This window comes from Pinus tabuliformis, chromosome 1_1 (genome assembly GCF_031772625.1).
Source record: "Pinus tabuliformis cultivar Carrire ecotype Pingquan chromosome 1_1, CPIR1, whole genome shotgun sequence".
Lineage (NCBI taxonomy): Eukaryota > Viridiplantae > Streptophyta > Pinopsida > Pinales > Pinaceae > Pinus > Pinus tabuliformis.
In genome coordinates, this window is record NC_142297.1 from 445,790,945 (window position 1) to 445,803,287 (window position 12,343).

The window sequence follows — 12,343 nt, forward strand, 5'->3', positions numbered from 1 at the left end:
GCCTTATGGAGTCAACTATTTTGCTAGGAAATTTAGGACCAAGTAATTGATTTGCAACTGTTGCTTGGATGAATGACTATCTTATATGAAGTGCAGATCCTAAAGCTAATATGAGATGCCAGAATCTTGGTTAATTTTAGTTAGATGTCTATCTAAGTTTTAACCCTTTGATCCTTTCTATATTGAGCCTGATTTCATAGTAATTGGCAAAAAGAAGATAAAGTGAAGCACACTAAGGTGTGATTAGCGATACCTCTCCTTAAAATATAACATACCCGGTGCCTCCAGCGCTACATAGAGTTGTGGCTCTGACGACTGCAAGGCCACCGTTTTGAGTACTATTAAAAGCAGACTTCTCAAGCAAAGATGGATGGATACCTATCTCTCTATCGATCAAGCTTATGCTTGGAAGTAAATTTTATTTATGAAAAACTAACTTATATGCAAATGCACCAGATGATGAGAAGAAGTTAGACCCGAGGATTAGAAACGCTTGTGTCACAAAAGCTCTTAATCACCAAAATAAATTGCTCACTTTATTGGATGAAGACTTTAAAATAAACCCCTAAAAATATTACAATTAAACCACAAGCTTATTTCAAATCTTTATTGATACAATTATAGCTCAAAAAGAACAAAACCTTCTTTGCAATCAATGTCAACAGATGCTCAAAAAATACTCAGTTTATGAAACAAAAGATATGCATTTTATCACAATTCCATGACAGAGTACTTAATTCTTAGAAATTAGTTTTTAGAACAGCAATAAGAAAAACTTTATGACAACAGAAATATGACAATGAAAACAGTAAGCTATCAATGATATCTTTATGCCAAAAATTTACTGAAAAGTTTCCAAACTTGCCCACATGAATTATCAAAAAATTTCAACCTGTTATGATGTGATTTCCATAATTATATCAAATTGGATATACTTATTACAGCCAGCGAGTAAAACATGAAATAAACCTAATGATGAATGTGCAACTCAAGAAATTAATTCCTTAATGTATTAGACAACTTAGGCACTGATTTTAGGCTAACCCACATGAAATTTTTCCACTGTTATATTTCAGACTTCAGAAACAGAATAATTCAGAGATAACAGTCACCCAAAATGTAGATCTAGGCCAAATTTTTGATACACATCAAACATAAATGAATTATTAATGTATTTAGCAATTTTTTTTTTTTAATTTCAAACCACTTAGATGTGTTTTTCACCACTATTAGAAAGGTATATTACTGTCGTAGCAAACAATGAGGAAAAATATGGTTTAGAGATCAAACTCTTATGCCCTAAGCCTTGAAGATCACTTGCCCAGGTTGCCAAAAAAAAAAATTCAATACCTGAAACACAATTTTTTGCCAAATTTTCTGCAAAAACCCACCAACGATTAGCTTCAGAAAATCAAATATTCAAATCAGAAATGGAGCAAGGGGAATCTACGGCCAATGAGAGCTAGCACTAAGCTCAATAGAACTAGTGTTGGGCTAGGAGAAGGCAAATCTAGGCTTAGGAGCCCCAAAACTTGAAATCCTTGTTCTGAACAAAAAAAAATGCTTAAGATCTTCAAATTTTTTGCAAAATATTTAATGGTTGGCCTAGCAAAAATATTTGGGACAAGATATTGACCTCCGGGGCCTAGATCTGTCTCAAAACCCCCAAATCTGCTTGAAAAAATCTCAGATCTGAATATTTACTCTAGATCTCACTCAGATCGGAAGATTTTCTTAACTGATTTCTCAGATCTATTCCTGCACAAGTGAAAAGAGAAAAACCCAATACCCAATATGTACAAAAATAGAGAAAATCTCAAAAACCGAAGTGTTAAAATTCAAAATTATGTTACAAAATTTTAGATCTACACAAGTAAATAATAGATCTATACAAATAGTTTACAAATCTATCAAATCTAAAGAGTATGTGTCCAACTCCGCTCTCAGATCTGATAATCTAAGCCTTTTAATAGCCAAATCTATCAAAATTTCCTCAAAATATTTAAAAGATTTTGAAATTTTAGAGAGGTACTAGCCCAAAAACACCCTGCAGAAAAAAGATTATCGTTAGATAAATCTTGAGGCTTATATGAAATAGGCTTTTCAGGAAATATGTGTTGAGAGTTGGCTGGTCCAACTAAAGACTATCCCCAAACGCTCAATGAGAACTTGAGAGATCTTCTGCAAACACTAGATCAGCCATCAAATCAAGTAGAGAAATAGAACAACAATAAAATTTTGAAGAAATAGAGATACTTTCTACTTCAATCAAATTTAAAAATGTCACGCTAGATCCAACAACTAAATAAGATACTTGTATTCAGATTATTCTAAGAGAGCTATTGATTGATAGTTTTCACATAATAATAAGCAGAAATTAAAGCAATCTTACCATAAATTCTTGAAGAGGAATACTACAGCACATTGAAACCCCAAAGACTTTTGCATTAATTCAAAAAAGTATACAAGAAAGCTTGAGAGCTTAGTACACGATCTAGAGATCGGATGGATCAACTAACAAATGACCTCCTATTTAAAGATAAATTTTCCAACGACTAGTTCGAGTGATCCTCGTCAAAGCAATCTCGACCGTTGATGAAGATTAAAATTTCTTTTAATCTCATCCGTCGAAATTTTAAATTCTTGAGGAAATTCGAATTTTTCAATTAAATGCATTTTAATTAACTCAAAAAAAATTGAGTTAATTTCCTCAAAAGTTTGACTTTAACTTAAATCCCAGAGACCAAAGGCTTAAAATTTAGCAAAATAATTAATTTACCTTAGTCCCAAGACCTTTTAAAATTTGAATTTGAAAGGACCGATGAATTTTGTCTTTGGAGAATTTAAATTTACCTAGGACTTGGAATTAATTAAATTTCTGGCTTAGGATTTTAATTAATTTTGACCAGAAAATTTAATTAATTAAGCTATGAGAGGATAAATTATTTTTTCCAACTCTCAAGACACTTTACATCATAATTTTCATATTTTTACATCATAAGGGGGAAAACCCATTTGAAAAAGACCCTCATAGACTACCCATTTATGTGATAAATATAATCCAGCAGACCAAGCAATTTGTAATAAAATAACCTAACCAAATAGTTACGATTATTCCCAAATCACTTTTACATAGACTCAATCTATAACACTAGGACTTGCCTAAGATCCCAGTGACAAAATCCATTCTGGCTTTGGGGTAAGGCTGAAGGAAAACTCTGCTGACCATCCAAGAATGTATTGGTAAGACAAAAGACTTCCCAGAATGTAGATCATCACCAGAAAAGTAGGTTTACCTAGGAAATTACATAGCGACACATGTCTGCTGAGATTATTTACATTTCACACATGCAGAAAGGGTTTACAATATAACGTGATGATCAGGCTGATGATGATAGTTGAACGGCATGGACACGTCAATCAGGTGCTATCCCTTTTGCGAAAAAAGAGAGTATACTGCTATGGGTCGTTGACACTTAGTGGTCAACAGGGTGATTTAATTTTGTAGCCATAGAGAGCTACAAGATGGTCATGATTCTTGAAGAGGTCCACCTCTTGGATCAAGACCTTGCTACGGGAGCCCATAGTCATCAGTAGTAGGATGGACCAGTGGCAGTTGATGCAGTCAAGTGCCAGAGTGACTGATGCAGTAGCTAGTAGCGGTCTGAGACTGAGCAGCGCATAGCAGAGTTGGCAGTGATGCAGTTGGCACAAAGCAGATTCAGCAACAACGCAGAGGTAAGCAGCAGTCAGAACTTGGACGACGGATGCATCACACTGATCACAGTTGGTTCAGTGTTTTGGATGCTTTTCCATTACAGATGTTGCAGTTGCAACAACAACAAATGGGATGGGTTGCAGTGCAGATGCAGTATTGGCTGCAGTTCAGTGTTGAAGTTTCTACGTCTACTAGTTAGAAACCCTGCATGCACTTTATCTGATTTATTCCTACCTACTTGTTCTGTTACTTAACAAGTTATTTACAATGTAAATACTGAAAATAAACACTAGTGCATGATAAACATGTTACAAATCAACAACTAAAAGAAACAGAAACAATCACACCAAATGACACCATTATTTTTGGAGCAATGTCCCCGAAAAAACCCAATGTGGGAAAATCGGTGCAGCTATCTGAGGGTTTTTTTATTAAGCAATATTAGAGTACAATCTAGGTGCCAAATTGGCCTAACCAATAGAGAATTTCCTTGGCAGTAATACCTCTCAGTTTGAGACAAATGTCCAGGCTGAAACCCCGAATAAACCTTTCGGCAGATCCTCAACTCCAATATGCCCCAAAAAACCCAGCGTCTGCCTTTCTGGACTGCATCAGCCCCTTTCTCCCCAGCGTTGGCCCTGTGTCACCCTGAATGGATTTATGTCAGCCTTCTGGCCCTCTGCATCAGCAACGCTGGCCTCTCTAAAGCTCTGCGCAGCTCCCGACTACCTCTGCATGGCCTTGCGTGAACCCTGGTTGCTAATGCGTCATTCTCTCTGGCTATTGCGCTAGTCTTTCGGCACTATCTCTGCCTTTCTGTCTCTCTGTATCTCTCTTAACAAACCCCGCTCTAGAGAATAGAATGGCTGATCACTCTGATGTGTTCTCCAAGTGACCCTCAAGCCTCCTCTTATACTATTCTCGTTGACATAACAACAACCGAGATTAAGTCCCTAATCAACGGCTAAGATTAGATCTGGCTTGATCCATGTCTTTTGGACCATTCTAACACAGTTTCATATTAATCCACATTAATATTTTAATTTCCCTAGGTTTAGACTTAGTGATTCCATTAAAAATATTAATTATTTTAATATCTCCTGAATTGTTTAGAATCTGCCAATGTTGCAGTAATCGTTATCGAGATATTATCGGCGAAGGGAAAAATCGGAAAAAAAAATCGGGAAAAAATCGTAACATACGAAAATATTCATTTTTCTTCAATTTTTTTAATATCTAAAGCATCTACAACATAAAATAAATACATTGACACATAAATATGATAAAAGAACTAATATATAAGATGTGTAATATCATTTCTAGTGCTACATCACACATAACAATGAATCATGTCCTGAATAGTAAGTCCTGACTCCTGAGTCCCAACTCAGCCTCAAAATATCAACAAAAAATATAATAATGTATCTAATATCATGAGTCATAATGTCATATACAATGAAATGAACCAAATAACTAAAGTCTAATACGACTGATTTCCTCTGCCCCTCTAGATGTAGAACCTGGTGGAGTTGGCAGTGGACTTTGTTGTGCTCTAGAAGCCGAAGAACTAGGAGCTACAGGAGGTAGACCACGTCCTCTACTGGTGATAGGGGTAGCCTAGGTAGGTTGCCGTTGTGTCACCTCCTGCTCCTGTTGCTCCTCCTCCTCATCAAAAAATCATAGAAGAAAAAAAATCGTGATTTTTACGAAAAATCGCGATTTTTTGTGAAAAAAATCAGCTTAAAATCGGGCGATAATATCGCTAATATCAAAAAATCGTGATTTTCCGATATTATCGCAATTTTCACAACACTGGAATTTGCCCAAACCCTTTCTCGGTATTGGAGATCTCATGTGCCCCAACCTCTCCACCAAATTTCGTGGCTAGAGCACATCCGATGCTACCCCAAATCAACACTCCCTCTTAGCAAGCACTGTGCTCTAGCAATACTCCTCACTGAGTATTACTCTGATCATCCGGCATTGGTCCATGTCCTGATGATAGGCTTGCTACCCACCATCCTCTACACTACTGTATCATGTACTGCTACCCATGGTTCTACCACTGCCACTGTTGCATCTGTACAACAGCTCCCTCTGCATCCGTGTTGTTGCTGGTCCTTTCTCCCAACACTACATCCGCACTGCACCTCCTCTCATCATGTTACGTTGTGTTTCCCACTCCTGCACTGCAACTCAGTTACTGAGAAGTAAGTAACTAACCTCCCAACTTTGACCTCTTTGTTGGGCTAGAGACCCTCCTGATGCTGAAACTCCCTCTACCGCTGACAAGTGCTCCCTCTCTGACCTCTGCGCTGCTGCAACAACTCCCTGCATCTCACACCTTTTCATACCTCTTTGTGCCATCCTGCACTGGTGCAACACTCTCATGCCTCTCGCACTATTGCAGCCTGCTAGCCTTGCGTTGCCTGGGACTCTTGCACTGTAGCTCTCACTGTCGCTTCATCCGCATCCATCTCTACCCGACTCAGCCAGTCCTGCTACTCTTCGGGGCTCCCGTAGCAAGGTCTAATCCAAGAGGTTGGGTGCCTCGAGGATCCTGCCCCTCATTCCCTGTAGTCCGCCTGACTACAGCTCGATGTCTCCCCACTTCTTCTGAAGTGGAACATGAGCACTCATGGCACATAGAACAGACAGGATCTTGGCCTTCCAGATGACAAAGTTGGATGCCCATCGAACCTGTCCTGATCCCTCAACCCATTCATGGCCATCTCTCTGCTCTTCTTGTTGACTCCTCTGAGTCTCTCTACTTCCCGCCTGGAAGTTCTCTGTTCGACTCCTATTGAGTCCACTTCCCGTCTAGAAGTTCTCTGTTCGACTCCTGCTAAGTCTACTTCCCGTCTAGAAGTTCTCTATTCAACTCCTGCTGAGTCTCGATTTCCCTCCTGGAAATCCTTCTGCTGATGTCGAGATGCCCCCTACTCTGATCGTCTATTCAACTGCACCACTGATCTGGGTTTCTCGGCTAAGAACCCTCGGTAGCAACTCCCTCCTCTTCGCTTTGCCCTGTCAGGTATTGTTCTGACTACAGTACCTCACCAGCTCCACTCTGCAATATTCCCATAGCCTTCTAAACCCCAGCAACCTGAAGGTGAGAGCTCTTAGGCTCTGCGCAATCCCGGCACCAGCAACCCGGCGTCAGCTAATTGTGCCATCGCTCCTAGCTTCTACGTGGCTCTGCGTGAGGCTCCCTTTGCCTTCCTTAGCCTCTGTGCTGCCTCTTCTTGGCTCACCCTTGTTGACGCAAGCACTACTTCACCCTTCCCTTGTTGCTTCTCTGCTAGAAAAAACTTATGTCACCTCGGGACAGTTGTTTTCTATTGCTATTGCTTCGCTTGGCTGGTGTCCTCAGTCCTCTTGTGATCTACAATCATGCTTTGATACCATGTTGAAGTTTCTATGTCTACCAGTTAGAAACCCTCCATGCACTTAATCTGATTTATTCCTACCTACTTGTTCTGTTACTTAACAAGTTATTTACATTGTAAATACTGAAAATAAACACTAGTGCATGCTCAGCATATTACAGATCAACAACTGAAAGAAACAGAAACAATCACTCCTGACACCGTTATTTTTGGACCAATGTCCCCAAAAAAATCCAATGTGGGAAAACCGGTGCAGCTATCTGAGGGTTTTCTTATTAAGAAATATCAGAGTACAATTTGGGTGCCAAATCGGCCTACCCAACAGAGAAATTCCTTGGCAATAATACCTCTCAGTTTAAGACAAATGTCCCGACTGAAACCCCGAATAAACCTTCCAGCAACTCATCAGCTCCAATCTGCCCCAAAAACCCTAGCATTTGCCTTTCTGGACTGCGTCAGCCCCTTTCTGCCTAGCACTGGCCCTGCGTCACCCTGAATGTGTCTGCGTCAGCCTTAGGAGGCCCTGCATCAGCCTTCTGGCCCTCTATGTCAACCTTCTAGCACTCTGCGTCAGCAACGCTGGCCTCTCTGAAGCTCTGCGCAACTCCCGGCTGCCTCTGCGTGGCCCTGCGTGAGCCCTGGCTGCTACTGCGTCACTCTCTCTAGCTACTGCGTTAGTCTTCCAACACTATCTCTGCCTCTCTGTCTCTCTGTATTCAATGCCCCTCAGCTGCAACTCCGATCACTGATTCTATCTCTCTTAGCAAACCCCGCTCTAGAGAATAGAATGACTTATCACTCTAGTGTTCTCCAAGTCACCCTCAAGCCTCCTCTTATACTATTCTCGTTGACATATCAACGACCGAGATTAAGTCCCTAATCAATGGCTAAGATTAGATTTGGCTTGATCCACGTCTTTTGGACCATTCTAACACTGTTTCATATTAATCCACATTAATATTTTGATTTCCCTAAGTCTAGACTTAGGGACTCCATTAAAAATATTAATTATTTTAATATCTCTTGAACTGTTTAGAATCTACCCAAACCCTTTTTGGGTATTGGAGATCTCATGTGCCCCAACCTCTCCACCAAATTTCGTGGCTAGAGCACATCCAATGCTACCCCAAATCAACATTTAGCAGGGCCAGCAGTAGCACAGATGCAGCTCAAGCCTCATATTAGAGTTGTGCAGTAGTTGGTGGGCAGTAGAGCCAGACATCAGCAATGCAGCAGGAGATGGTGCAGAGGCAGAGTGATGCTTCAGTGGGTTGCAGCACTAGAGCACATTCCTCGCTAAGAGGGAGTGTTGATTTTTGTAGCATCGGATGTGATCTTTCCTTGAGATTTTGCAGAGAGGCTAAGATGCATGCATTCTCCAATACCCAAAAATCGTTTGGGAAAATTCCACCTAGAGATGATTTAATTAAAATAATTACCTTTTTTAATGGTTCCCTAAGTCTAAACTTAGGAAATCTGGTTAATTAAAAGGTATTAATTAAATCAAGTGTGAATCTTCTAGAAGAAGACGAGGATCAACTCCCAGTTAATCTTAGCCCTTGATTATGTTTTAATATTGGTCGTTGGTGCTCCAACGAGAGATTATAAGGAGTTCGATGGGCACTTGGAGAACACACTTGTGCAATTTGATTTTGCTGGGAAGTCGATTTCCTGAGTAGCAGTTATGAGTTGCCGAAAGTGACTTAGTAAAGTCGAAGCAGTGAGAGAGGGGAAGGGATAGTAGATTGGAGGAGAGTTTTCCAGATCTGGGGAGTGCAAGGCAGAGAAGATAGAGAGAGGTTCAAAGAGGCAACGCAGTGCCACGCAGAGGCAGCGCAAAGCTTCAGAGGGAGTCTGAGATTCAGTTGGGAAAGTCAAATTCTAGAGCCAGAAGCCAGGGTGTGAGACCAGAGGGCCAGAGGATCGAAGTTCTAGCCAGCAGGAGATCAGAGGAGGAGATGACACAAAGCCCAAAGATTGTGACGCAGATCTGCATAGGCTAACGCAGAGGCTGCATGGGGCCAGCCATCCAGAGCCTGGACCAGATTCGAATCACCAGTGACAGTGTGAGATTTTTCTCACTATCCCCTTGTTAGTATTTCTCTGTATCAGATTGCCAGTTCGGAAATCTAACGATTTGTACTTAGATTACTACTCATAATAAATAAAACCCTTAGTTGTTGCACTAGTTTTCCCGCGTTGGGTTTTTCTAGGAACATTTCTCCCAAAACAACAGTGTATATGTGTTTGCTTATTCCTCTCCAGTGCAGTATTTACTTTTTGCGTTATTTTATTTTGTGTACGCTGCAGTGTATGTATTTCAATATTTGTCGTAGAAAACTACAAGTAATTTAACAAATAGGAGAAATATCATCAGTTTGCTGCAGTGGGAATCGGGTCACCAATTTTTCACATATTGTAAGCCTTTTCTTGGCCTTGTGATCCTAGATAATCTTGTTAATATTGCTTATTCATTAGCCCTAGGTCATGTTGTGCCCTAACTAGGCCTTTTGATGGATGTACATTGCCCTAATTGTGTTAGTCAAGCCTTGTTTCTAAGTACGGCATCTTTCCTTGTCATATCTTGTCACCTTTTTCCCTTGGACTAGATATATCCTTAGGTGACCTAATATAGGGAAGCCTCCCTTGTGGTGAAAGTCCACTAAAGAGCGGGAGGTAGTGGTTGTGGTGACAGTGGGCCATACCTCATATTGTTATCCCTTGGTCTAGTCCTTGTCTTGTGAGAAACACACCCTATGAGGAAAAACACATACAACAAGAAACTAGAAATAATCGAGCCAATCAAACCGTTGACCTGTCGTTCGATTTGCTGGTTTATCTGGATCCTTCCCTTCTTGCCGTTTGCACTCTTCCTCGAACTCTGCACACTTGAATTAAAGTCCTTTTCCACCCAATCACTAAGATCTCACTGTGTTTTGTGCTCAAGATGTGTTTTCTCCTTTAGCCTAGCCTTCCTTTAATAATATTGAGCTATTGATTGAATCCACAACCTTAATCTCCAAAATGTTTGATGGTTGAAATTAGATGTCAACATCACTCGGGATCAATGGTTGAGATTCATCTAGTTCACTAATACAAATAAACTTTGCATTTCATTAGATGAATTGCTAAAGTTGAGGGTTAATTAAGCAACTTCCACACACCTAGACACTAGGCCAGCTGTAGAAGTACCTGCCTGAGCCACACTCATCAACATCTGATGTAGGTTTCTTTTGTCCATTTTCCTCCTCAAAAGTTGCTTTCATCTTCATTGTTACATCCTTGCAGATTCTTCTTCACCTTTGTGCCCTAGTTGTCTTAAAAATGATTTCCTTAATTGTTTCATTTGACAATGTCTTCCTATATGGTTTCCTCTCTTTGTTAGTGTTCTTAATCATCTTCGATGCATCCATTTCTTTTCCCCTTTTGGAATAGACTTGTTTTAGGTTTCAACTTCTATAAGCTGGCATTGAAATTTCTGTTCATGCGTGAGTGCTTAGTCCTTCCATTTCCTTGGGTAATGCTTCTTTTGATTATGTTCTGTGATCTGCAGGTTATGTGTCCAACATGTCTCTGTACTGGAATGGCAATGGCAAGTGAACATGACCCACGAATAGATCCATTTGATTGAAGTGAAAATTTTCTACACTAGCTTCGGCGATATTTGAGGAAGTATGATGTGTAATGGAAATTTATTATGTTTCTCTGACACTCACATTAGCATGTGTACAAAATTAACTAGTATTCTTATGTCTTCAGAATCTGGGTTCATCTTGTAAAGTATCTAAAATTATATGTTCTGTTACCATGGATCTACATTCAGCAAAAGATGGTGACGTACCAAAAAATGGTGGTAGGGTAAACCAATATGTCATAGCTATTAGCTTTCGTACGTCTTTTATTTTTATTTAACAAATGTATACTCATATTTACCAGCTTATAATTTCATTTATGCTAATGCAGTTGTCTCTATTAGCACACCTCTTCTCTAAATGTTATATAGCTATACCCTGAAACAAGAATTGGAATTTGATGAGCGATATGCAAATTCAAGCACATTCAACTCCTACTAATTAGAGCATCCTCCTATCATCACTATCAACATCTATGACAAGAATCAGGGACTTGGGGGTGTATAAGCTTGCCTCTGTTCTAATGGACTGCAATGAGCAAAGTTTCAAGCAGCTAGACTGCAATGATTGAAGTGGCCAATGCAGACGTCCTGTACCATGGTGAAGACATGGGTGCCTAGCTCTTAACAGAAGTACTATAAATTCCGTATGGGCAATGTTATATTTAACGGTAAATACATGTTATCCTTACATTATTGTTATTAAGAAATAATGTTTGCATTCTAAAAATCAGTCACCTACTAACCACTACAAATAAGGTGGTCCTCTAAAGGAAGATATTAATCAGCCCCAATTTGTTGGTGAAACTACCTCCCTTTTAATTTCAATCCAATACAGGTCCTGTAATATCTGTTGTCTATAAAGTATAGCCTACCCATCTGCATATGTGTATAGCTAAGCTAACAACCTATTTAGAACTATATTGTGATAAACACCAAATCAAATCAATGAGCATGTTCGTGATACAACAGAATATAAGCCATTCAAAGGGGTGGCAGGTGTGGGGGTCTCTTTGGCCCCGAAGGACAAATAGAGCTGGAACACTCATAGTGCCTAGGCAGAGCCTCTAACAACTAGGCTGAAATGTATGCTCTCTTCCAGGACATTGTCTTAGATTGATCTTTACCAATTAAATCTCTAATTATAATAGGTGACTCTAATAACTCTATCCATTGTCTTGCTTTGGAAAATTTTCCTTTGGATTTCCATGCTTTGTGATCCTGATTCCTTACACAAGAATTTTGAGATCACTCACTTGGATTCCTTGCATTCAAGTCAAACATATTTTAAGAGACCTGTGAGAGGGTATCTAACAAGTTAGCAAATCAATCCTTAGCACTCCCTCTTGGAACCTTGAGAGTCAATGGGACCCTGCAGGAAGCAATTGCTACCTTAAAAATATGATGATGAACTCTTCTGCATACTGGACCCATTCTGACCCTGCTGAACTGCCTGATCTTAATTAGGTAGTTGTTGATGAAAATTTTATCTCTGTAGATAAATAGGAGTCAGTCCTTATTATATTTTGATGCCAGCTAAATGTCACTGTGTCAGCGGCATTTGTTATAGATGGAATCCGTATAGCTTTTTCTGGAACTTAGGAT

General features: G+C 39.7%; 1 protein-coding gene across 1 annotated transcript in view; it reads left to right on the forward strand.

The window, feature by feature from the left end:
• Window positions 1-11,079, forward strand: part of LOC149213655 (protein ORANGE, chloroplastic-like) — a 309,867-nt gene extending 298,788 nt beyond the window's left edge. The window contains exon 8 of the mRNA XM_089392087.1: window positions 10,661-11,079. Coding sequence (XP_089248213.1) covers window positions 10,661-10,738 — 78 coding nt within the window. The 3' untranslated portion in view covers window positions 10,739-11,079. The remainder of the gene's footprint in view (window positions 1-10,660) is intronic.
• Window positions 11,080-12,343: the final 1,264 nt, after the last annotated feature.